This window comes from Gopherus flavomarginatus, chromosome 2 (genome assembly GCF_025201925.1).
Source record: "Gopherus flavomarginatus isolate rGopFla2 chromosome 2, rGopFla2.mat.asm, whole genome shotgun sequence".
In the NCBI taxonomy this organism is placed as follows: domain Eukaryota; kingdom Metazoa; phylum Chordata; order Testudines; family Testudinidae; genus Gopherus; species Gopherus flavomarginatus.
Window position 1 is genome coordinate 154,482,299 of NC_066618.1, and position 26,426 is coordinate 154,508,724.

Below are 26,426 nucleotides of genomic sequence, written 5' to 3' on the forward strand. Positions count from 1 at the left end.
AAGAGATACTTACTGAGAAGGAATTGACTGCGGCTGAACAACTGCTGATGTGTAAATAGAGCTGTCATGAAGCCACATACACTTTGCTAGGTATGACCTCAGTAACAGGAAGCTTTGTCGTGTAGAATCCAAATCCTAAGGAGCAGAAACTAGCTGGCATGGATTGACTTGAAATATCGGCATAATTTTTCTGCAGCATCACTGAATTGGGCCAAGGGCTATCTACCTACATACATACTTATGGAGCTCCCATTTCCAGAGTATCTGAGCAGCTTCCATTTGTGCAGACATTGATGGAGACCCCAAGAGCACAGAGTCCAGGGGTATGAGGCTGAGCAAGTACCAAGAAGCTGCTGACCTCACCCCTGCTAGGGGCGACTGGTTCCAGGAGAGGCAGCTAGGGAGGGGGCATGACTTAGGCAGCTGGGGATGAATCCATAACTCACAGCAGCCTACAAGACCCTAAAATCTACCCTTTCCAGCAGAACCCTACCCAAGAGAAGGTAGGCAGCAGCAACACTACCTGCCCTTGTTCAGAGTAAACCCCCCACGAGGTGCGAGGCGGCTTGCAGGCAGAGAGAAGTATTTGTAGTCTGCTGCCATGGGAGGGTGTCGGGTGATTATACACTTGAGCAGGTTTGACATATCCTTCAGCAGAGAGCAGTGGCAAGATGTATTATAGCCTACAGGTGAGGCAGTAATGCATTGAGCCTACAGGCCTCAAGATCTGTAAAATAATAGCTTAACTAAACAAGGCAGAAGGCCCCAAAGCCTTAGTATAAGCAGCTAGCTAGGAGTAACCCTAGATCATAAGCTATCACAAGATAGAATGGTGCAACGAACACTGTGGACAGGTGTTAGTTATTCCAGCTTGGGATATTATATGTTGGGAACTTCAGCAGATGTCTGACCACAAAGTGCCATTGGTAACTGACTGACGTATTTACTAATGACCTTGAGGTACCAGGCCTAGTAATCTATGGGAGAAGGGCACCTCCACGTTAGTAGGGTGAGGATATGCAAATAAGGAAAAGGGGAGAAACCCCTTACTGAATATGCATTAGGCATAGTGGCATCAGTGTAACACATTATAAAAGTTTTATCGTGGCCAGTGTGCCTTGGGAGATGCCAGGATAATGACCACTGGGGCATTGTTACAAATGGTGGCCTGTATGGGGATCTGAATTGCTGTGGACTTCTGAGAAAATCAGATCCAGCTTCCCTGGTCATGGGGAGTGACACTCATTCTGAATCTGTGTGATTATGGGTTTCTGATTCTAAACTACTGCCTCCAGACGAATGGAGTTAGTTCTTTAAAACCATAAGCCTCTGCTGCCTGAGTTAGAGCTCAAGCCTCACAAACAACCTGACAAAGGGCATCATTACACATGCCCCTGGGAGGAGGGAAGATACACAAAGATAATGTATTATTTTAAGAGAGTGAGAAACTTGTGATGGCCACTGGGCAGATGATGGTTGGCTGATGGTAGAATGAACCCAGTGTCAGTGGGATGCCAGCTGGAGTGGAAGGAACAGGCTGCCTGTTATTCACTTTGGAAACAGCAGCTTCACTTCCCAGAGATGGGATGAATTACATCAGGGCCCTTCCACATGACTGAAGTACTGCAGCAGCAAGACCCAGTTGTGGGAAAATGGCCTTCAAACCTCAGAAGACCTAGGTGACTCACCTGGCTAGCTGCTTCAATGCCAGAGTTATCCAATAAACTCAGATCTGGGAGGTACAACTCCCCAGAATCTCAGGTATCCTTTTGATGTCTTGTCAACATGAGCAGAGTTGCAGAGCAAGGGTCTTGCCATGTTTTACTCCAGTCTTCCAGACAAGGATAGACAATGAAAATGTAGCAAGCCAAAAATGTTAGTTGAATGCAGTAACTCAAGACTCCAACAAAACCTTCAGAAAAAGGTTAAGAATCAAATGGGAGGGGTCTGCTCCTCATATCCTACAGCTCTGAGTTGTTACAGAAAAGGGAATTCTCCTTCACTGCTCCATAAAAATTGCCTCACAAAAGGAACCAAAACTGTTTGTTCTTGGAACTGTTTGAACTACAATAAACCTAACAATGAGGAGTGTGCTAAACCAGAGATGGAATTGCCCCTTAAAAATAACTTTATATTTTAATCCAGAAGAAACTTAGCAACACTTTCCGCAGATGTTACTAAGCATTCAACCGTATATAATAAGAGAATATTTAGGTATCAGCTTTGCAATTAAATTATACCAGGCCGTTGCTACAGTGCTGCCTTCTCCGCAGAAGTTAAAATATCAAGTAGTAATTCCATACAAATATACCATCTCAATACCATAAGACCAGGTACAAATATTAGCTAGGCGGCAGATGCTATATGTGAAATTTATAGGGCATAGGTGGGAGAATGCCATAGGAAGGGGCTGAAGCTGTGGATGGAGCTGAGGACTGAAGCTTGCACATTAAATTGTAGCATTCATTGCTACCTAGGACTTCACGGTTGTTGCTATGCAACACACCACGACCACTTGGAATTTATAGCAGCAAGGAGAGAACAATTTCCCAGTTCCAGAAGCACAGGTTCCTACTGCATAAGCTGATGAAGAATCTCCAGTGCCAGTTAGGGCTTTTCTGCTATGATGCATCTGAGCAGTTCTGGTTCTATCCAGTAGATGAGAGTGGTACACGCATTTGCACACACACTTGTGTGTCAGTTCACTGCAGCGTGTTTAAGAAAAGAAAATGCAAAACTCTGTTAAGGGTGGGGAAAAAAGAATTCCAAGACTAGATAAAAGCATTTGTAGCAAAGGAAAAGGCAGTTTGGAAAGAACATGTGCGGGATTCCCCTCTCCTCCCCACCTGTTTCTAATAAAAACTTTTCATTAACTGAATAGCTGCCACTGCCCTACGGGAAAGATTTTGACTTAAAAGGTTGTTCTCCAGCATGATGAATCTCCACAAGCAAGAGTGGCATATCATCTCAGGTGTCATGCTCTCATTTCTACCTGGATGCACTATGAAATGTTGATGAAATAGTATATAAATAACTGCCACAACACATGGGCTCAATTTCCTACTCCAGCCCTTCAAGCTTACCCAGCTTCAAGTCAAAACACTATGTGCCATGCATCAAGCATTTATCAAGTGGTGCTACCATTGACTTTGTGTTAATCAATGGAGCAACATTGAGTCCTACGAATCTGTGGCTGAAGGACAAAGACACATGGTCAATCAGTTGCCTCCTAGGAGCATTTTGAAAGGCCTCCATGATGTAAAACTGAGTTAATCATACAGCTTCAGTTAAATAGGTTCATTGGAAAGAACTTTTATGAATGAAATACTATATACTAGGTCAGCCTCTCTCTAGTCCACCTTCTCCCATAAAGAAGAATCCATGCCACAAGCAGAAGAGGGTTTTTTTAAAAAGCCATTCAAAGTTTTTTTTAAAAAGCCTTCTCCAGTATAGGTTCAGGGAGATCCTGGAATGTTAAGTGTCTCATACCCTTCAGCTTGTAAAACATGGAATGACGACTCCACAGTGTAGAACAAGAAGGGTATAAAGCTCTTACCATCTTTAGCAGTGTCCTGTTGTCTCTGAGGGACCCAACCATTCCAATAAAGGAAACAGCAAACATTGTGATGCCCAGCAGAAGGAGAACCACAGCTGGAGCTAGGAAGATCCCTTCCAAGGTTCTGTGTTTCTGTCTTTCCACTTCTGCATAGATGCCAATGCATAGAATCACCAAGCCGATTATCTGCAATAGAAATACATACATTACATCAGACTCAAGGGTGCAACAGGGTTGCAATAAAACAAAACCAGTTCTTACACAGAGAGACAGAAGGGTGAGATGATTTGGAGTTAAACTCACCAGGGACCAGGTCTGAGCTCATTTTCACCAGCTTACCATGATGGGTGGTTAGAAAAACTTGGTTTGCCATGGTAGCCACCCAGCACTGGGGATTGAAATCTCCATTGAATCATAGAATCTCAGGTTGGAAGGGACCTCAGGAGGTCATCTAGTCCAACCCCCTGCTCAAAGCAGGACCAATCCCCAATTAAATCATCCACTGAAATGCTTCGGCTCTGCTGTGGGTATCACAGCAAAGTGAATTCAGCATTAGTGGTATATCAACGCTAACTCCATTGAAGGAAATGGAGTTCTATCTGGGTGGAAAGCAGCGAGATCAGAATGATTGGGCCTCCAAACTTCTATTAAAAAGATCCATCTAAGCTTGGACCCTCATAACCCAACCCACAAACTCTGCATGTCTGAAATACAAACTCTGATCTAGCTTTTGCAAATGGCCTCTATCTTTCTAGTAGGCCAAACAAAAATACTCTAGATGTAAATGCATCCCAAACAATAGGTGCTTTGAAATGTGAACCCAAAGATTGCAGCTTCCGCCCCTCAATACCCTCCCTGTGAAACACCCTCCCTGTGATAGCCTGAATTAGAGAGGGGTGACAAGGTATGAAAAACCAGCAGAGGAGCCTGTTTTGTTCTCAGTTGCTCATTGGGAGCTGATGCTCCATGCTAGCTTTTTGTTCTCCAGCTTAAGTCAGATATTGGAACAGCACTTCCGAGTGAAAAGGTTCCGTATTGTTTCTACTGAAGTGACAAGGTATGGAACAGAAGGTGAATGGAAATGAAATTTAAAAATTAGATAGCAAAGAACAGTTAGCTATCTGAAGGCTGTAGCAGCTTGGTCTGCAGCAGTGACATTTTAATATCTGCTGTAACTCTCTGGACTCAAGAGGAAACACTTGCTGAGCACCCCCTAATGCCTCTGACTTCAACAGGAGCAGCAGGTGCTCGAGACCTTTGAAAATTATGCCATTGGTGCTCTACATGTTCACTTGCCATTTTACGGTTCAGCATTTCACTGTTTTACCCTAACAAGCGCAACTGCTGGTGGAAACAGCAGTTCTAGAGGTTGCGCTCTCCTTTCTAAGTCAGTAGTTACTCAACACCCCAGCATGGATACAGCACTAGACAGGATACTGGACTGAGAGTCAAGAGACATGGCTTCTATTCCCAGACCTGCCACTGACCAATGTGCCTTGGGGCAAGCTGCTTCTCTTATGTCACCAGCATACACAAAGAGAAGTTAGATAAAAACATAAAATACTCTTTCAAACAGGTGTCACAACACCATTTTATTTCTTAGAATCCAGAATCCTAACATACAAGAACCAAAAACAGAGAGAAACTGAAAGCAAGCTGCTCCATAAGGCCAAGAGACACAACTCAGTGCAATTTGCTCTAGCCTGGCTCTCTGCAGACTGACTGCACAAGACCCAGTCCCAGATTGCATACTTCCCTACAGACCCTCCTAGCTTGCAAGCAGGACCAGGAAACCCCTTACACTTAAAGTCATAAGTAATTTTAAGACTTTTTAGTATAGTACAACTTTGCTTCTCTGTGCTTCCATTTCCTTTTCTAATCCCTTTGCCTGCCTTACCTGTTTAAATTCTAAGGTTTTTGGAGCATGAATTGTCTCATGGAGTGTTGGTATAGCGACTGGCAGAAAAGGGGTCCTAAACTTGGTTGGGACCTCTAGGCACTGCTATAATAGCACAGTGCATGTGTATCATCTTTCAGATAGCCTTAAAAATCAAGGTCCTGCCCACTAGATTATTACAGGGAGCTCTGGCTGCTCAGCATTTCTAAAAAACCAGGCCCAGACCGGCCAGGCACTCACACATTAAGGCTGCCAAAGCCAGAGTCCACTTCTGAAACTATTTTTTTTTTTAACTTTAACCTCTCCAAACATGTTACACTGGCTATACAAGGGGGTAGCACTTGCATATCCCACAGGGCTGTTGTGATGCTTAATTAAATGATTCGTGTCCATAAACAGCACTGAGATCTTCAGATAAAGGCATGATATGAATGTGCTCATTACTAAAGATGCAGAATCTGAATCTTCTCAGAATATAGCAAAGAATGATTAAGAGTCAAACATTGTGTGTGTTCTCAAGTCTAACTTCTGTTTCTCAGTGGCCTATCTGTAACTCTTAGGAATCATTCTAACGTATACACAGTTTATTAAAAGGATCTTGCATGATTCTTCATAAGGGACACTGGATCAGATATTGAACAGAGTGTCAAATGAGCTGGTTTCTGTTCCTGTAATGTGCTGCATGACCCTGAGGAAGTCATGTCTCTATGTGCCTCAGTTTCACTATTTATAAATTAAGCTAACAATACTTAGTCACTAGGTTCTTTGAGACCTATTGTTGCAAAGCACTATGCAAAATCTCCCTATTAAGACAGTCTTCTCTCCCCGACTTCTTTGAGATGGCCCTAATTTAAAAAGAGAACAGAAAATTTCTACAAAACAATTTCCTAGCAAGGGAAAGCTTAAAGCTCTACATCTAAGAATAGGTTCTTGCACACATACTGAAACAGATTAAGTTGATGGGTGACAATTTATCTTAGCCACTTGCATGCTTTAGATTGAAACTGGCAATTAGTTCTGAAGTGCTTCATGTTGTCAAATTCTGGTTTGCTTTATGCCCATCAACTATGCAGCACCATGGCTCTGCAGAAATGGAAGGGGAAGAGAACTGATTACTTCTCAGCCAGCTTCCAGCTGACATCTGAAAAGGTTAGCAAGAAAACCCAAGGTGCATTCAGCCTTAACAACGCTTCATGCTTCCACAAGCACTGCAGGAAACAGTTTCCAGCCCTTTCAGTTATGGGGGATTTGAAATCATGTAGCGTGCGAATTTCCCAGTGACAGGTGAATGCATGAAAAAGGAACATTCAAACTACTGTACCTGGGTTGATCGGGCCCACATGGTGCTCAGTATTTGGGAAGGGGTGTGATGAGACTCTGGATTGGTGCCTATAAAAGAGCTCCCATGATGATATGGATGCAAAGGAGATAAAAAAAAAAAGGATGCCTTTGCAGTGTTCCCCATGTATGCATTCATAACTTGTTTTCTTATAGGTGCTTTCAGAGCTAGGGAAAGATATAAGATGGACAGCCCAGGAGAGTTCATATACAGGATGAGAAATGCAGAGCTGAAAGTTACATCCTGTCCCATCAAATATATCATCCTTGACCTACTGGGGGAATTATTTCTAGAGCTACGGGGGTAACACATGCTCCATGCCAATTCAACCTGTCTAATAAGCCTGCCAATAAGAGGAACACTTAGCAACAGTATTTAATAATTCAGAAGAACCCCAACCTCCAAAGAAGAGAGAAACTCAACTTCCCTGTCTGCCATAGACACCTGTTTCCCTTGTGACTCCATACTTGCAGGGTGTATTTCAGCAACGTCTGTCATAGAGGTAAGGAGAGAGGGGGAGACAGGTGCTCAGGGCTATTTAGGTTCAATTCCTGGCTCTGCCATGGGTTTCCTGTGTGGTCTTACACAAATACTCAGCTGTAAAATCAGGATGAAACACTCTTCCCCACCCCCTCTCTATAATATATGAAGATTGCAAACTCTCCGAAGCAGGGTCTCTTACTAAGTGTATATACAGCATCTTGCGTAATGAGTCTCCAATCTCATTTGTGGCCTGGAGTTCCTACTGTCACACTACTGCTTTATTAAGTGCTTGTGTAGCCCTCTGGAAAGGAAAACATTCCTTTTTTTATTGATAGAAATTTCTTGGACACTAATCACAATAATATCAATATTACAATACAGAAATGCAATTTCATATTGCACATAGCAAGTACTTTAGTGACATGACTTTGCCTTTCCAAGCTAGCTGCACAGTTTCACTGCTTCTGTCCTAACCATTTCATTTGATTTCTCCAGCGTTTTCATCCTAATGTATGATATGTTGATATGTTAATCCTTAACTTTCATGCATCTTCAATCCTCACTCTTTTCTGGAGTTTTTAAAATTGTAGTCAGATTATTTCTGGAACATAATTAACATCTGGTTTATGTCCATCAATCACTGTCTACCTTCAGGCTACTAATTTTTCATTTTTAAAAGGAAATTAAATCTATAGAGAAGTGAGGGTTCAACTCATGATACTTTTAGTTATTTAAAATTGAACTGGCAGAAATTATTCTGATAAAGTGCCATTAATCATCATTTTATCTTTAGATTCTAGTGGGCACTGGGGCCAGGTTTGGTTTAAAGTTACTTTAAATCTTATCTGGTGTTCCAGACAATATACCAAGATTTGGGCAATCAAGGAAAAGACAAGTCCCTCCTTGATCAGTTTCTCTATTGTTCCTAATCTTTGTGTCACTGTTCGAAGTTGATAAACCCTGAACACTTCTTGTTTTTTAATTAATGAGTATGTCATAATGAATTATGAAACAGTTCAATGGCACCTGTGTGTATATATAAGATTTTGAAGCTGGTTCAAGAGTTCGCTGCTCATGTGCTCTAGCAAGAAAATCTTGACTTCCATTAATTACTGAAAGCTTGTGAAACTGACAAAGCAGGACCAAAGGAAGTACACCCAATACGCTATGCTACCCAGGAATATAAAACCAAGTTGGTGTTTGGCATGTGGACACCTGCATTTTGCATACTTCTTTAAAAGTGACCCTTCTGAGACTAAGGTTAACATGGCATATCTGAAGCAGGGTTTGTTCTAGGCATATTCCAAAGTGCGGGGTGGATCGGGGCCCTCACACTTAAAATATATATTTAGATGGTGCTGGCTTCATAGGAGCTGGGCAAAAAATTGAGTGAATTTTTTCCCCAAAAATGCAAATTTGAGGCAACAGCTGTTTTGCGAATTCATGTCAATTTTGCCAAACTGTTTTTGTAACAAATCAAATACAAATACATTTCTTTTTATTCAAAAGGTCTTTTCATTTAGAAATTGGCTTCAATTTTATTAAAAATATAAAAAACAACATTTTTAAAAAAGCTAAATATCAGAAATGTTTCATTACACACCAAACTAATTATTTTTTATTTTTTGCAGTGCCAGTGAACCAAAAAAACAGGTATGTGCATAGCTCTAATTGTAAGCAACCTGCTCCATAAAAACACAGAACCCCTCACTGACCTCCAGTGATGGACTACAGGGCTCCCAATATCTACCCACTCCCCCTTCTAAAGCTGACTCCCTGCAGTGGTGCTCACTCACCCACAGAGGGCCCCCTTGCATCAGTGCGGGATGTTGCCACTATCTTTGGCTTCAGCCACTCATGCTGACTGCCTGCCTCTGGCCCTGGATCTTCTGTGGCTCAGCCCAAGTCACCCAAGTTTAGACCCTTTCCAGGGTATCATGAACAAGTCCACCCAAAACTGAATAACTCTTTTGCCCACTTGGGCTACTGAAGTCTTCTCTTCTCTGCCTACATCAAGGCAGGAAACAGAGTCAGTAAGACCACCTACACTGCAGCTGGCAGTGAGTGTCCCAGCCCAAATAGACAGAATCACCCTAGGAGGGCTCAAGCTAGCACAGTTCAGTCTCTCAAGCCCACTTAACCCACTGGATCCAAGCTTGGGTGACTAGCCTGTGTCTCCACTGGCACCGCCATGTCCTCATAACCAGTTTTAGTATCCTAGCTGATCAGAGGCCATTTGTTAGAGCCTACGGAATCAAACAGAACTTGAGTTTGGCTGCAGCAGCCTGATGCTAACAGGTATTTAAGAGTGCATCCACTCAGCCTCTTCCTATCACCCCCACGCTGTGGAATAGGCTCCCACAGCACCAGCGGCTCTGGACCTACGCCTCAGCACAATGCAAAGGGATGTACTTACTACATAACAGTTCAAAATGTCATCAGATCATAAAATACTCTCCTCTCTCAGAGGAGGTATTGTGAGTCTTATTTGATATTGAAGTGCTTTGAGATCCCGATGAAAAGCATGATGCAGGGAAGGAGAGCTATTAACAGCTGGCAATAAACACATTCAAGTACAGATTTCTTTACATTGCCCAAATTAAAGAGACCTGCATCTCTCGTGTGTACTATAAGAAACCGCAACATTTTATTCCAAGCATGACAACGGAGCAAAGGAATCAAAGTTGGCAAATATTGAACTAATACGCTGCAGAAAATTTTGAAATGCTTCTTCCCATCAAACACCAGTTTAATTTCATTTTGTAAAAGGTCAGCCATTTGAACCAAGCAGCAGCAGCCGCTCTCTGAGTGAAATACAGCCTTCTCTATCTCTAGCTTTCTCCATGCATGGACAGCGGTGCATCATCAGACGCTTTCCATTTTAAACACTTCTGAGCCCTTTACTCACTTTTGTAGTGTTTTTCCTCCACAGTCAATTTAGAGTGTGCCAATCAAATCTACTCACTCTGAGTTTAATTTTAGTTCTGAGGAGAACAATTGTATTCAACACTTTGATGGCTAGTATGTCCTTGTCCCAGATCTGGTCCAGCTCCCCCTGCTGGACACTGCTGTGATGGGATCCAAAGGCTGAATCCTGCATACCCTTCCCTTGCTGGAACTGTGTTAGTGAGGACCCTGTGGTCCAACTGCCTAGGTGCTGACATTAGTGCTGTCTCCTACAGGCCTCCTCCCAGCATGGTCCCCAGAATCCCATGGAAGTTGTGAGCCTTCTAGATTACAGTTTACTCTTCAGAGCATGTGGCCATGAAAGTAAATAGACACAGGGTTAGCAAAAAGTTTCTAACTCAATGACTCTTTACTCAAAAGATAAAGCACAAGAGGAAACAGAACCCCTGAATGCAATGCCACTCACTGTATCTCATCTTTCCCTTGGGCATCAATCTGTGTTCAGGTAGCCATGGTTTCCTCCTCTTCCTCAAATCAGTCTTCCCTTAGCTTGAGCTGATGAAAGCTCTTGCCCTGTTATAGCCTCCCAATCTCCTCTGTCACGTGAACTTCAGGTCACCCTCAACAGAGGAGCACAGACCCCTATTAGCTGACTCCATTGCCAGACAACCTCTTCTCTGCAAAATCCGTTCTGTTGGTTAGGAGCCAGCCTTTTGTCTAGAGTGCTGCTATTTGAATGAAGGACCATCAAGGTTAAACGACCCTCTCTTGTTAGCCCTGTGCCTCTCTCTACTCTTTGGAATTCCAGTCCAACACGAGCTCTCAAAAAAAAAATTCAACAGCAGTAAAATTATTTCCATGGAGTCATTTTAATCTATATTACTTTATTAACTTTTTCAAAGATGCCCAAGAGATTAGAGCAGTTCCCTTACAGAATTCATACTGATTCTTATCCATGTCTTGTACTAGCCTATTCTCAATTTCACTCAGTTTTCCCTATTTCCAAGGTGAAACTCACCAATCTATCATTACGGAACTACAGATATGAGAAGTTCCAAGTCCCTGAACTGGGTTAAACTGACATTAAGAGCCTGTCATATAGGCTTTCCTTCAGCTATATTGGTAGTTGTTACACAGGCAGGTGCTTGCATGTGAGCTGAAAGGGAGGGAAGGTTACAAAATGGCAGCAGGCTAAAAACCAGAAAAATGATTGGAGATGGATTTCCTTTCTCTGAAATAGAATAAGCTTTTTGCAGTTCAGTGAAGTTTTCTAGGCAACATAAGCAGAGGCTTGTGGCTGTATAGGATCCAATGGCACTTTTTGGAAAAGCAGCGATATTCAAGGTAACCTTAATACCCTGGCCAGATTCCCATTTGGATAATTATATACTGTCTGCCTAAAATCCCCTCTAGTTTGAATTGACCAGAGCAGTGGTTTTTCACCTTTTCCCTCTGGATCTTGGACAATGTATCTGAATTCAGGACAACTGTCCCAGGCATTTCAAACTGTACGTTCAACTACTATGAAGGGAAGAAAGCTTACAGAGGAAAAAAAAGCAGAAATTCGGTGCACATTACGAGAGGAAAACATGAAAATGTAGTAAACTGGCGATTTACGAAAATGTTACCATTATGTTTTTCCCCTACACAAACAGCTAATATATACTTTCAGTCCAGATAGAATAGTTTAGATTGAAGGAAAAAGAACAAAAGCAAAGTCTCCCAGAGATAGCACAGTGTGCCACCCTGCAATGGCCTGTAACAATTCTGCCTCTAAATAACTGTCTCTCTCTTTAGAAAGCATAGTCCTTGACATCTATACATGCAGTGCATAGCAAACAAAGGTATAATAGTAACAGACCCACATTCATTGACAAGTCAAATCTGAACACCTTTACACACACAAGTAACATCACTGAATGCACAGGCATGTGGGCCCATTTGATTTCACGAGTGTGAGTATTTACTGGATTTGGGATTAGTTTCTTTTAAACCAAGCCAAGGCAGAATGTACTGAAAAAATTGATGGATCAGTTAAAAATTGATCCAATTTATTCAATGTTCCTTAAATAAATAAAGATGCTTTCTGAAAAAATAACTTGGTTGCATTGCCATAGCAACAACTATCTATTTATATATTGAATGCCTGGGTAATAAATATGTCTTTCCTGATGAAATCAACAGTAATCAAAGTGTAGGCAGCCATCACTGACATCAAACCAGGTGAAACTTGGCGGCAGCAGCTAACATGCTGAAGCCTTGAATTCAAGCAGCAGGAAAAGTTTGCACAATCCACACTGCAAAGAAAATCTGCAGTTGACTCCCTGACTCTGGGTTCCATCACTGGTTTTTTTCTGTGGGAATTTGATTAGTGCCAACGCTTTTGATTCACAGTGGCACACATATTCTCTGCCACCCACTTTTAATTACTTGGCAACACATATAATAGAGTTTGCTAGTAAATCCTCTGTAATTACATAGTACTTTCCTAGTGATCTCCTTAATATAATACAAAGGCAACAATTTTCAGCAGCCTGTAATTACTGTGGGCCTTGCGCTGCATCTGAGGGAACACAGGCAAGCCTGCATTTACCCTGTAATAAGATGGTAAGTACCCAGTTACTACATGGCAATAGACATACAATTCAATGATCAACATTCACAAGCTTAAGTCAAGAGATACCAACAGAGACTCTGCAAAGGAGTGGTGGTGGTGGAGGAGCAGGGGGACAGCCCTCACCACATCACACTAGAGGAACATTTGCAAGAAATGATGCAAAAACAGAGTGCACTGCCATTACCTGTGCAGTAACAGCCCCATGGATTTAAAGGCTTCAGCCTCCACTCTATCAGTGTCTGTCACTCCCTCCCATCTTACATGTCTTTGGGATGTTACACTGCAACCAGGAGGTGGGATTGCAGCATGTGTAGACACACACGAGATAGCTTTGATATAGCTCTCTTCAACAATAGCAGTGAAGCTGTGGCAACACAGGCTAACCATCCAAGTGCATATCCAGGGTCCCAAGCAAGCTGCCTGTGCTTTCATTGTTTTATTACCATTATTTCAGTTAGCTAGATCAAAGCTAGCTTGGGTAGGTCTACACGTACTGCAGTCACACATCTGATTGCAGTGTAGACAAACCCTTTACCTTGCAAGCAACAAGTGCCCTCAGTTCCTCATAACACACCATTAGATTTACCATGGGCCTGCTTCGAAGTCCACCGAATTTGATGGAAAGACTCCCGTTGACTTCCAAGGTCTTTAGATCAGGCCCTAGGGCATGTCTGACATCAAACCAAGACAAGGGCCCTCCATACCTTGTAAGACTGAAAGGGACTTAAGGCACAAAGAGACTCGTACGTATCTGTTTTATTTCCCATCTACTCTGTTCATTTCAGATCAGGATATTCAGTTTGAATTGCTGGATTTTTCATGTCAATACAAGTCATTGGGACCCACAATCCCAAAGGCAAGAAATTCACTAAACAAGACTTAAATTGCTTGCTATCATTTTAGCATTTCAGAATTGCAATTAGACCTTGGGGGTGGAAAATAGCAAAGACTAGAAATTCTGACAGGTTGCACCATGTTGTGACATGTTTTTGCACAGAATCTGCTGTGACAAAGTGCTAACGCAGCTTGATGTTGTATGAGCCATGAGAAATTAAACTCTGGATTTTATGAACACTGACAGTCTAAAGCAGTGGTTCTCAAAGCCGGTCCGCCGTTTGTTCAGGGAAAGCCGCTGGTGGGCCGAGACAGTTTGTTTACCTGCCGCGTCTGCAAGTTCGGCCAATCGCGGCTTCCACTGGCCGCGGTTCGCCACTCCAGGCCAATGGAGGCTGCAGGAAGCAGTGCGGGCCGAGGGATGTGCTGGCCGCCCTTCCTGCAGCTCCCATTGGCCTGGAGTGGCGAACCGTGGCCTGTGGGAGCCATGATTGGCCAATCCTGTGGACACAGCAGGTAAACAAACCGGCCCAGCCCACCAGGGGCTTTCCCTGAATAAGCAGCGGACCGGCTTTGAGAACCACTGGTCTAAAGAACATTTTTCTCTAGGTTACAATGAGCTGCATGTCTGCTGAAACTTTTTCCACTTCTCTCTAAACTTGTTATTTGGGAGGACTGTGGGGAAATAAATTATATCCTTATGATACCTTGTCCATCAATTTCTCCATACAATTGTATGGAAAAACAACAGTTTTGTTCATAACCAAAGCTCAGTAAAAGCAAAATGGATTATTTTCCCTTTTTTGTGAGCATGTGAAAAGGGTAGAAATGACTCACCGTGATGATGTAGGGAACTACATTGTGAAACTGCTCATGGGCAAATATATAGAACAAAAGAACCTCCACAACAGATCAGATCAGTGGACCATCTATGCTAGTAACTTGTCTTGGATGTCTGTCAGCATCAAATGCTTCAGAGAAAGTGTAAATTCTCCAAATAATCAGGCAATAGCTAACCTATAGGAGAAGGTTTTTTCCTAATCTCAAGCAACAAGCAATAAGGTTTTTGTGCAAAAGCATGAAGGCTGGTAGTCTTTCTAATCTGTATTCTGGCTAGTGCAATTGTGAGTGATGGTCTTATTTTTCATAGAAATATCCATCCTCTTCCTGACTCTTTGTAAACTCTTTGCATCAGTATCTCAAGGCAGCAAGCTCCACAGGCTAATTCATACTCCCCTGGCACAGACTTTGGATGCAGGGCCAGATTTTCAAAAGTGAGCCTCTTATTTGCACTCAAAATGTGATACTTCAGAGGAAGAAGTTGCCTTCCTCCCTCCTGTAGAAACTATTATGCATGCAGTCAATTTTGCAATGCTTTCCTTGGACTGGAAAGGAAATTCCTACCTACCCCTTCCCATGCAGTTCTCCATTTACTCTCCTGGGCATGAGATTTCATGGCCTTTTATTTTTGTAAATACACCCTCTGTTTCCTGATGGAGCTGTCAATATCAAACTTTCAAGGATCTTTAATACTTTCCTTTTATCTGCTCATTAACACTTCACAATAGCACTTCTCTCCGACTTATTCTTATGAAGCAGCAATTAGCTCTCAGGCTAAGTTCACCAGGGATCCAGCTCTCTAAACCCCACTGCCTTTGAGAGATGCTGTTCTTTAACCTGTCACTTAGACTGGATAGTGGTGTCATGGGGCTATTTCCTTTCAGGAAGGCAACCATGCATAATTGTCTACAGGAGAAAGTCGTAGACTTCCATATGGGGCAATCCTCACCCTGTGAACTGAAGAGAAAAATTTAATTTGAAAATGGAAATTTATTCTCCTACCAAGTAAGCCTTGATCAGCAGGGCTTCTGATGATGCATAATCATTCAAGACTAAGGGCTTGTCTACATCAGAAAGTTGCAGCGCTGGTGAGGGAGTTACAGCGCTGCAACTTAGGAGGTGTACACATCTGCAGGGCACCACCAGCGCTGCAACTCCCTGTTTGCAGCGCTGGCCGTACTCCCGTTTTGTCTCGGGTGTAGAGGATCCAGCGCTGGTGATCCAGCGCTGGTAATCAAGTGTAGACACTTACCAGCGCTTTTCTTGACCTCCGTGGAATAAGCAGGTATCCCAGCATACCTGAGGAAGCCTCTGGTAATCAAGCTGGTCTCCTTCCCCGTCTTGCTCTCGCGTTCCCCGAACCCCGAGCAAGCAGGTCTCCTTCCCTGCGGTTTGCAGGGTGGTTCGGGGAACGCGAGAGCAAACCGCGGCGAAGCTGGTCTCCTTCCCCGGTTTGCTCTTGTGTTCCCCGAACAAGCAGGTCTCCTTCCCTGCGGTTTGCAGGGTGGTTCGGGGAACGCGAGAGCAAACCGCGGCGAAGCTGGTCTCCTTTCCCGGTTTGCTCTCGCGTTCCCCGAACCCCCGAGCAAGCAGGTCTCCTTCCCTGCGGTTTGCAGGGTGGTTCGGGGAACGCGAGAGCAAACCGGGAAAGGAGACCAGCTCCGCTGCGGTTTGCTCTCGCGTTCCCCGAACAAGCAGGTCTCCTTCCCTGCGGTTTGCAGGGTGGTTCGGGGAACGCGAGAGCAAACCGCGGCGAAGCTGGTCTCCTTTCCCGGTTTGCTCTCGCGTTCCCCGAACCCCCCCTGAAGCCGCCCAACAGCGCTGCAGTGTGGCCACATCTAACACCACTTGCAGCGCTGGTTGCTGTAAGTGTGGCCACTCTGCAGCGCTGGCCCTATACAGCTGTACTAATACAGCTGTAACAACCAGCGCTGCAAAATTTTAGATGTAGACATGGCCTAAGATCACTTACTTATGATAGCACCTGGTACAGAGCTGCCTGGTGGGGGGCAACTGTGGCAATTTGCCCCAGACCCTGGGCGCCCGCAGGGGCCCCACGAGCCCTGACCCAGCGGCGGTGTGGGTCGTCAGTGGCATTTTGGCGGCGGGGGGGCTCTTCAGTGCTGCCAAAGATGCAGAGCGACTGAAGGCCACCCGCCACCGAAATGCTGCCGAAGACCCGGACCATGCCGGGTGAGTACAAGCGCTACAGCCCCCCCGCTTAGCCCCAGGCCCCCTGAATCCTCTAGGCAGCCCTGACCTGGCATGTGCAAACTATGTTCCAAACACATAAAGACAGCCAATGTTACGTTTAGTGATAAAGGCAGAGCCTCCCTTCTGCTGGACATGAGTAATGTAAAGCTCAAGGACCTGGAGTCCATGTCCCCGAGGTTGAAACTCTTGCAAAGCAGCAGTTGGAAGCTCTGCGTGACCCCTGCAGCTTAGTGACAAAACTCAAGGAAAGGAAATGCATAATGGGAGAAAGCTAATACATAAATAAGAGCAGAGGAACACAAGCTAGGGCATCACTCAAAACATCTTTGAGAAAGAGAAGCAACTCTGTTCAGGGACAAACTGCTATAATCAGATGAGTAAATGAGATGCGAATGAGAAGCCAGTAATTCATCGTTTTCAGAAACATCAGTGGGTCATGATGACAACAGCATCAAGGCCACATAGCTCTTCATATTAAAATCAGATTATTCAGAGAAGCCAAGTCCATATCAGGAGAGGGATTCATATATGCACACTGACTTCCTGAATCATTTCTGACTGGGGTGAGGGAGATGATGTGGATACATCCCTCTGGTCTCAGCTTCTGTTCCATGTTGCTGTTACTTATGGTGGATGAACCTCAAAGAGTGGGAACTGGGGTTGGATAAGACCCCACAAGTTTGGATACTTATCTGAACTCTAAGGATCATGAATCTGTAAAATTTGGATGAAAATCTCATAAGAGGAAGTTCCTACCGGGGCCCAAGCTGCAAAATTCAAATCTGGATTTCAATCTCTCTGTCCAAAATTTTGGCCTTTCTAGACCTAGGGTTCAGATTTATTACTTGTCAGCCAAGGTTTTTGGTAGCTACTGCTTCTAGCTGAATTAGAAATACTGGGAAGCCAGCTTCTGCCAACTAGAATTTCTGCCCTTCTAGAAACAGAAATGCCCCAGTGCAACAAAAATAGAATGGGATGCTGTCTGTAGTGTATATCTGGAGTGTGTGCATATGGAGTCTGGCAGGACGTGTGTGGAAGTTAACCAAACTTTTCAGAATTTAGTTAATTTTTCCATTCCAGAAGAGGGCTACAATCAGGGATTGATAGAGAATTCTTATTTCCCCCCAGATCCAAACCACCCTATTTTTTAATGTTGCAGAACCAATACCCAATAATCTTGACACATCTCCAGTTTGCTGAAACCCACTACAATTGAATCTTCCTAACTGGTGCATCCCACTGGAAATAAACATGCCAATTAAAAATGTTTTTATCAGAGGTCCATAGGAACATAATCCACTGGGAAATGGTCACAAAAAAAATTGCAGGGAAAAGAGAAATGAGTCCAGTAAAACATTGACAAGTACATTGATCATGGTACTGAGTCATTGTGTCATCCAGCAATGACCCCGTCAGATGACCACGTGGTATCTGAGAGCTCAGAAGTTGGAGCAACTAAGAACAGGAGGGGATAAGCCATCTTTCAGCTAAGCCACACTCCCTTGAAAATTCAAGAACAGCGATGACACAGATGAAAAAATGAGCTCCTGGCATCTGACTCAGAATATGAGTTACAGATGACAGCTATTACGGTTTTTCCCCCCACACTCAGAGGAGAACATAACACTAAATTTGGATTTTTATTTCAGGTAAAGGAAAACTAAACAGATAATATAAAATCACCACAAAGGGGGCAGAGGGCAGTGTCTCTCTTGCTCCAAGTTCTACCATTTTAATAACCCCTCACTGCCATGATCCGTAGCAGACAAGCAGGACTTCTTACATTTGGAGACATAGAACTGGAAAGGGTTCCTGGGTTACTGAGTGCAGTCTGCTGCTGTCACAGACAACCACCCCATCATATAATCCCTTTCATAAAATTTACCAAGCTTCATTTCAACACTAGTAGGCTGTTCGCCTACATTCCTCTGATTGGGAGGCTGTTCCAAAGTCTTTCTTCTCTGATGGTTAGAAACCTTCTAATATCCAGCCTACATTTATTCACAATCCATTTATAACCCTTTGTTCTTGTGCCAACATTGTCCTTTAGCTCAAGTAGCTTCTCCCCCTCCCTGAGGTATGAATAGAGAGCAATCATTTCCTCTCTCAACCTTTGCTTTGCTAGGTTAAACAAAATGTGATCATCCTAGTAACCTTTCCCTGCACCTATTCCAGATGGAAGTCCTCATTCTTGAACATGGGTGACCAAAACTGTACACAGCATTCCTGATACCAATGTCTTGTGGAACAAATTCACTATTTACAGACACAATGCAAAGCAAAGCAGAATCACAGCTATGTTCACCAGAGCTGGCCTTTTTCATTGGTGCACAGACCCAGATGGTTTAGGCTCAGTCAGAACGGCTTTGATAAAGCTTAAGCACATACTGTCCAACAGAACTTGCCAGGGCAACTATGCCTAATTGACAACACTGACAACACTTGAGTCATCCACCAAGCTGCAGATTATTGCAGAATAACTGTGAAACTAACATGCTCCCATTCACATACTGAACAAATTTAGCTCTAGCTTTTTCACAATCCTTTCCTTGGGAAATACATTTCATGGAGCAGGTCCTCAAGGAATCAATTCTGAAGAACTTAGAGGAAAGGAAAGTGATCAGGAACAATCAACATAGATTCACCAAGAGTAGGTCATGCCTGACTAACCTAACTGCCTTCTATGACGAGATAACTGGCTCTGTGGATGAGGGGAAAACAGTGGACGAGTTATTCCTTGACTTTATCAAAGCTTTTGATATAGTCTCCCATGGTATTCTTGCCAGCAAGTTAAAGAAGTATGGGCTGGATGAATGGACTGTAAGGTGCAATGGATCATCAGGCTCAATGGGTAGTGATCAATGACTCCATGTCTAGTTGCCTGCCGGTACCAAGCGGAGTGCCCCAAGAGTCAGTTCTGGGGTTGGTTTTGTTCAATATCTTCATTAATGATCTGGAGGATGGCGTGGATTGCACCCTCAGCGAGTTTGCAGATGACACTGAACTAGGAGCAGTGACAGATACGCTGGAGGGTAGGAATAGGATACAGAGGGACCTAGACAAATTAGAGGATTGGGCCAAAAGAAATCTGATGAGGTTCAACAAGGACAAGTGCAGAGTCCTGCACTTAGGACGGAAGAATCCCATGTACTGCTACAGACTAGGGACCTAGTGACTAGGCTGCAGTTCTGCAGAAAAGGACTTAGGGGTTACAATGGGCAAGAAGCTGGATATAAGTCAACGGTGTGCCCTAGTTGCCAAGAAGGCTAAAGGCATTTTGGGCTGTAGGAGCATTGCCAGCAGATCGAGGGACATGATCATTCCCCTCTATTCAGCATTAGTGAGGCCTCATCTGAAGTACTGTGTCCAGTTTCACTATGACGCTTACCAGTCTAAAGACTTCTACAGTGTAAGCTGACCTTAAGGCAAATGGAGTGAAATGATGTAAAAGGGACTTGGTGCTGTGTATCAGGAATTATTTCATCTGGAATAGTCTAGGGAAAGGATTGAGGCAGGACTGGAAAATAACACTAGATTGTTGATGTAGGCTCACCCTCCCATCATAATTGGGAAAGACTAAATACATCCTATCTAACGTGAGGTTATCCATGATACTTATTCACTTGGAACGTACCAATCTGATGCCAGGTTCCACTCTTCAGACTGCCTATAGCTTTGGAAGATTAAAGAGTTAACAAAGCTGACTACCTTAGGATTTCTCAAGGTATTTCCACCTCCCATATTCTTGGCTGAATAGCTATAAATACTTTCCCCATTCTACTGCATTACAATAGCAGTTGGGTTTCCTTTCAGCTGTATTATTGCATCTGAGGTGTAGCAGAAGGGGATTTCAATGAAGGCCTGTAAACAGTACTATTCTCAGCCATCTCTCTAGCTCAAGAAGTGCCTTAAAATTAATGGGAAACTTTTCCGTGATCTTTTACTAAGGGTATGGCTACACTTGAAATTTCAAAGCGCTGCCGCGGCAGCACTTTGAAGTGTGAGTGTGGTCGGAGCGCCAGTGCTGGGAGAGAGCTCTCCCAGCGCTGCATGTAAACCACATCCTCTACGGGTGTAACTTGCAGCGCTGGGAGCTGCAGCACTGATTACACTGAGGCTTTACGGAGCTGTATCTTGCAGTGTTCAGGGGGGTGTTTTTTCACACCCCTGAGCGCGAAAGTTGCAGCGCTGTAAAGTGCCAGTGTAGCCAAGGCCTTAGACTGTTGAAGGTGGGAGCTTATCAAGGGATTTTGAGGAACCAAATAGCCTAGTAATCAGGGTTACAAAGTGAGGACCCCTGGCTTCTTTCTGGTTCTGCAGCTGGCTTATGCTGTAGCCATAGGTAACTGAGGGCTGCTGGAAGTGGCGGCCAATAAGTCCCGCGCTGCTTCCAGCAACTCTCATTGGCCTGGAGCAGAGAACCGCAGCCAGTAGGAGCCGTGATCAGCTGGACCTGCAGATGGGGCAGGTAAACAAATTGGCCCAGCCCACCAGGGGCTTTCCCTACACAAGCTGTGACCCTAGTTTGAGAAACACTGTTCTAAACAACCATGCTATATGTACAGCTCGTTTTGAATACTGTACGCTCCTGATTATCCAAATAGCTGGAGGGGGGGACACAGGTTTTATTTGGATAATCAGGAGCTTGGGTAATCAAAAGGACAGGAGCCATTCAGCAGCAGCACGGCCTCCCCCACAACTGGGGGCTCTTCTTCTACCTCATAGTCTTGCCCAGGGGTCTCTACTCACTCCCATGACAGCAGGGCTGTAGAGGGCTCCCTGCCTCCCTCATTGTAGGATCCCAGAACATCTGGATTTCAGTCAAACAGCCTTTTAGTTGGAGCCCCTTAGCTCAAGTCAGCTGGCATGAGCCAGCCATGGGACGCAGAGAAGGCTAGTGTGGACAGAAGGTCCCTGCTTCCCTTAGAATTGGCAGTCAGTTTCCAAATCAAACTCAAATCTGTTTTTAAAGTGGCTGTCCAGAGAGAAGAAAGTCAAGAATTTAAACTAATCTTGCACTTCTTACTGATATGCTCACCTAGAAATAATTGCCCTCATTACAGGCATGTGCTGAAAGGTAGCCTGTGGTGGTGCTGCCTCAGACTTCCTACCCATGGGCTCTCTCTCTCATCAGTACCCAGTGCAGAGAGAGGAGTGGAAAGAAAACCCAAACGATACCATAAGTAAAGCACTTGCAATCACAGCTGGAACCGAACAGTCGGCGCACAGGTCATTTATTTAAACTGAACAGTGAAATTAGAGCTACATTAATTTTAATGAGCTAGACCCCTCCAAATGCCTTGGATAGCTTTGAATATCTCAGTCAAAATGGATTATTCTTTGTAATACAAAAGCACCCAGAAGCCCCAATCAGAATTAGAAGCCCTATTGTGCTTAGTGCTGAACATATGTTACAGGGCTGGTGATCTTCTGATTTAGAACGGTTTAATGTCAGTAGAGTACAAACTTTCTGATTTAGAATGGTGATGAAACTCTGTGTTCTCCATTGAAGTTTTCTTTACTAAGGTGGTTGGAAGCAGGGTTGAAACTGGGTAGTTGGAGACCTTGTTCAATTTAAGTACAAAAGGTTCCAATAATAATTCTACTAAGTGCATTTAAAACCCAGCTAAGTATCCAGGGATGGCCCACTCCTGGAATATAATTAGTAGGACTTTCTCACCCTCCAAATGGCTCTGAGTGCTGCAGGATTTGTAAGATGACAGATTTGGAAATGAGGAGAACTATGCAAGTCACTTGCTGAAAAGGTTAAGTAGGTTTCCCAGTTTCTATGGGCCAATGACTTTTCTGAGGCAGAGCAGTTTAAAAACTATCCCTCAGGGAGTTTAGAAATTGGTAATGGTCACTAAGTCAACAGTTTGAAGGCAGCCCCAGTTAGGAGTCATTGACAGTTATTTCCTTTTTATAGCACTGTCTTAGGCTGTGTGAAATGATCTGTTCTCTGTTTATTTCTTGTGGATAGGTGTTTTTCTCACAAGCATGCACAGCAGCTCACTTTCCTCTTTGTCAGTCTTTGCAAAGATGCCCTGGTCTGATTACTCCAGTTAGCTCGGTATAATTTAGGTTTTATATTGTGCTTAGCATGACCTATTAGTCAGTTACATTTGCAGAGTGTCAAATGCAACATTGATTGAGTTTGATTGGAAGAAAAATATATCCCTGTCTCACTACTAGAACTGTTCAACGCTTTTATGAAAAAAATCTCCAAACCAGGCAAAATCCACCTGGTTTTCAGTTAAACCCTAAGCGTAGTCCTGGCTCAACAGGAGTTTCACCGAAGTTTACAAAACCTTTTCATGAACCTGAGCCAAATTATTTGGTGCGACAAGGAAAATCAGCACAAAGCTAATATGCTTGAGGTTCACTTAGGTTAAAATCTGGCTACAGAGGGGCTGACAAGGCAAAATTCTTCTTCCAGGCCTGGACTCCTTTGGCAAGAAGTGTTCAGGATGCTGCTTACCACACACAGTCACTTCAGGAAACTGAATTGGCTCCTGGGGATGGTAGGTGGATAATGTGCCTACATCCAGTTGGATCATAAGTTCCATTCTTTTATAAACTAATGAAAACTGAACCCACATTGTTGGACACTTTAGTAAACTCAGAAGTTTTGGTCAGAGATTTCTGCAAACCACCTACTTATATTTGGGTTTTCCCTTCAACCGTTCGCCAAGTTATGGCTTGAATAAGCCACAAAAGTCCAAAAGAGAACTCCAGAGAAACCATCAGCTATTGCCTAAGATTTGGGACAAATTATTTGAATCTATAGAGTATTATACTGTTGCCACCCATAGCCCAAAAGTCACCCTACTCTTGCTCAAACATTAGACTACGCTGACTTACAAGGTCGGTGAGTTTGGATGTATTTGCTGGGGTTTTTGATGTGTTAGGAAACTCACATTATGCAAGTTGCACCTAGCTTTATTAAGAGCTTCATACCACTACATCCTAGACACATTTCTTTCCATACTCCGGTCCCAGAATGTCTCTTTTTCCTGAGCTGATGTAGAGACACACTGTGTACAGTCCTAACTTACCCTCCTTTCCTGAGGTTTGGCTTGAACAAAGAAATCAACAAGATAAAGCTCTGCTCAAATCACTCCACAGGCTTGGCTGCTCCTTCAGGACTGAGATCCTTTCTCCCATTCCCACTCCCTTACATCTTTCTAGGGGAAGTCGCAAGTCACTCAGTGAAACGTTATAACCCACTTGATCCTGCTGGGACCGACAAAACACTGCCAGTCTGAGTTCATTCATCAAAAATTCATTCTCAAAGGGTCATTATTTGTTTGTATTCCTGTTTGAGTCAGCAAACCAGGGAGCTGAAATAATACCATGTGACCAACGATACACTAAAAATGCTGAATGCCTTGTAGTAAATAATTCATAAGATGAACATGATTAGTCAAAACTGTCAAATATTTATGAATAACAATCAAAGAAAGGGAATAACTTCATAATAAATAGTCTCACTGAATAATTTAGTTATAATAAAGTTTCACAAGCAATGCTGCAATGCACAAAGTCTAAAGCAAGAGAAATAATCTACTCATTTGCTGTTCTGCTGTATGTAATTACTGTTTGCAGAGACTAATGTGAATCTTCCTTTCGTCTCATTTACGTAGGTTCACAACAACGTCTGCACTGCTAGTACCACACTGACCTGGTTTGCATTAAGAATTAACATATTCAAAATTGTGCTGATTAAATGGAGATTTAAAAAAAAATTAAAAAGAACAAGTCTGGCCAAAACCACAATCATCAAGAACTCAGGGATATTAGTAACCACAGCTGGCAGATTTCACATCCAATTCCTGCCTGATCTTCATTGAAAGAGACAAGACTTTAAGCATGGAGCCAAAGGCAAACGTAGAGTATAAACAATCTAGCTAGGAGTATTGTGAAGTAAACGTTTGCACTATTAAGACGTTAGATTCCTGATGTGATTTGTATTTTTTAAAAAAGGGGTGTCTGATATATGAACCAGGTCATGGCTTTTTAAAGGGGCAGAGGGAGAGGGGGGGAGATCAGGCAGAAATAATATTAAATCCAGCAAAATGGAGATCATCCTGTATTAAATACAAACAGAATTCTAGCAGCACAAATGGACACCTCCTAGGTTGCAGCCCAATTCCAAACAGCATTATTAACCAGTAGATTTTATATTTCAGAAGGTAAAGCTCTAAGAAACAGAAAGTAAAACAAACCACCAGGCAGGTACTGTGTGTTAATTCCCATAAACAACATAAAAGTTGGAAATGATTGAAAGACCTACCGAAAACAGGGTGGAATAGGCAGAGAGAGCAAATTTGATGCAGTAGTAATAGAGGAGGGAATCTTTCCCCTCTGATTCTTTTGTCATCTTTTCAGCTCACTGCTCTTGAGTGTGTGGATTGGGCACTGTCTCCTAGTCTCAGTGGCTGGAATAAAAAAAAAACAAAAAAAACCACCCTTAAACTTCAACTGCTCTCTACAACTTCCGCCTGGGAGAAACAGAAAGCAATTAGACGGGAGGCAGGAACATTAACCCTTTACTGCATTTATTGCCTAATGGAACTAGTGTGGATTTTTGTTTCTCAAATGAACGGATCAAGATTCACTGCTTTTTTATTATTTCAGATGAATATGGATATTCATAAAATAGGTGCAATCAGAAACACAGGCAGCTGCCTACCCTTTGAGCTACATTCTTTTAAAAAAATAACTGTTACAGGCAACAAATCACAACAGGAGACACTTGTCTTGCCTTTTATGGCATAAGAAGCACACTACAATTCTGTGATCTCAGGGGTATTACTCACTTTCATAAAGCTCTGTTTACTTTTACAGATATGGATATTGAAGCATCAAGAGGTTAAGTAACTGCTCAAAGTCAAAGAGGGAGTCAGTGGCAGAGTTGGGAATACAAATCCAGATTTTCCAGCTTCCAGTCTTGCATTCATCCTTTAGTTACCGGCTGTGACACATCCTCTGACAGCTGACATTATCCTTACACAGGGAAATGGGCTCATTGGTCTAAGAGTCAGCATTTTCCAATGAATGGGGTACAAGATGGGGAGGTAGACACCAAATATAGTGTGACAAAGTTCCTCCTCTACCTTGATGGGTCCTGCGCTTATTGGCAGATTTGCTCACCTCAGTGATCTTCCCCACAGTCTGGATCAACTCCTCCCATGTCTGATCAGGAGTTGGGAGGTTTGTGGGAAACCCGGGCCCGCCCTCTACTCCAGGTTCCAGCCCAGGGCCCTGTGGATCGTAGAGCTGTCTATAGTGCCTCCTGTAACAGCTGCATGACAGCTACAACTCCCTGGGCTACTTCCCCATGGCCTCCTCCAAACACCTTTCTTTATCCTCACCACAGGACCTTCCTCCTGGTGTCTGATAACGCTTGTCCTCCTCAATCCTCCAGCAGTACTCACTCTCACCCTCAGATCCTTGCACCTCTTGCTCCCAGCTCCTCACACCCCCCCCCCCAAACTGAAGTGAGCTCCTTTTTTAAACCCAGGTGCCCCGATTAGCTTGCCTTGATTGGCTGCAGGTGATCTAATTGGCCTGTCTGCCTTAATTGGTTCTAGCAGGTTCCTGATTACTCTAGTGCAGCCCCTGCCCTGGTCAGTCAGGGAACAGAAAACTACTCACCCAGTGACCAGTATATTTGCCCTCTATCAGACTTCTGTATGGGCGTTGTCCGGGGTTCTCTGCTTGGTGTCCCCATCAGGTT

The 26,426-nt window shown here is 43.6% G+C and overlaps 1 protein-coding gene across 2 annotated transcripts in view; it reads right to left on the reverse strand.

The window, feature by feature from the left end:
* LOC127044928 (tetraspanin-15-like) overlaps positions 1 to 25,102 on the reverse strand; it is a 210,828-nt gene extending 185,726 nt beyond the window's left edge. For both annotated transcript variants that reach the window (XM_050940242.1, XM_050940241.1), the window contains exons 1-2: positions 24,981 to 25,102; positions 3,557 to 3,742 (exon numbers count right to left, since the gene is read on the reverse strand). In XM_050940242.1, the coding sequence (XP_050796199.1) occupies positions 3,557 to 3,742; positions 24,981 to 25,067 (273 nt within the window). In that variant the 5' untranslated portion in view covers positions 25,068 to 25,102. The remainder of the gene's footprint in view (positions 1 to 3,556; positions 3,743 to 24,980) is intronic.
* Positions 25,103 to 26,426: the final 1,324 nt, after the last annotated feature.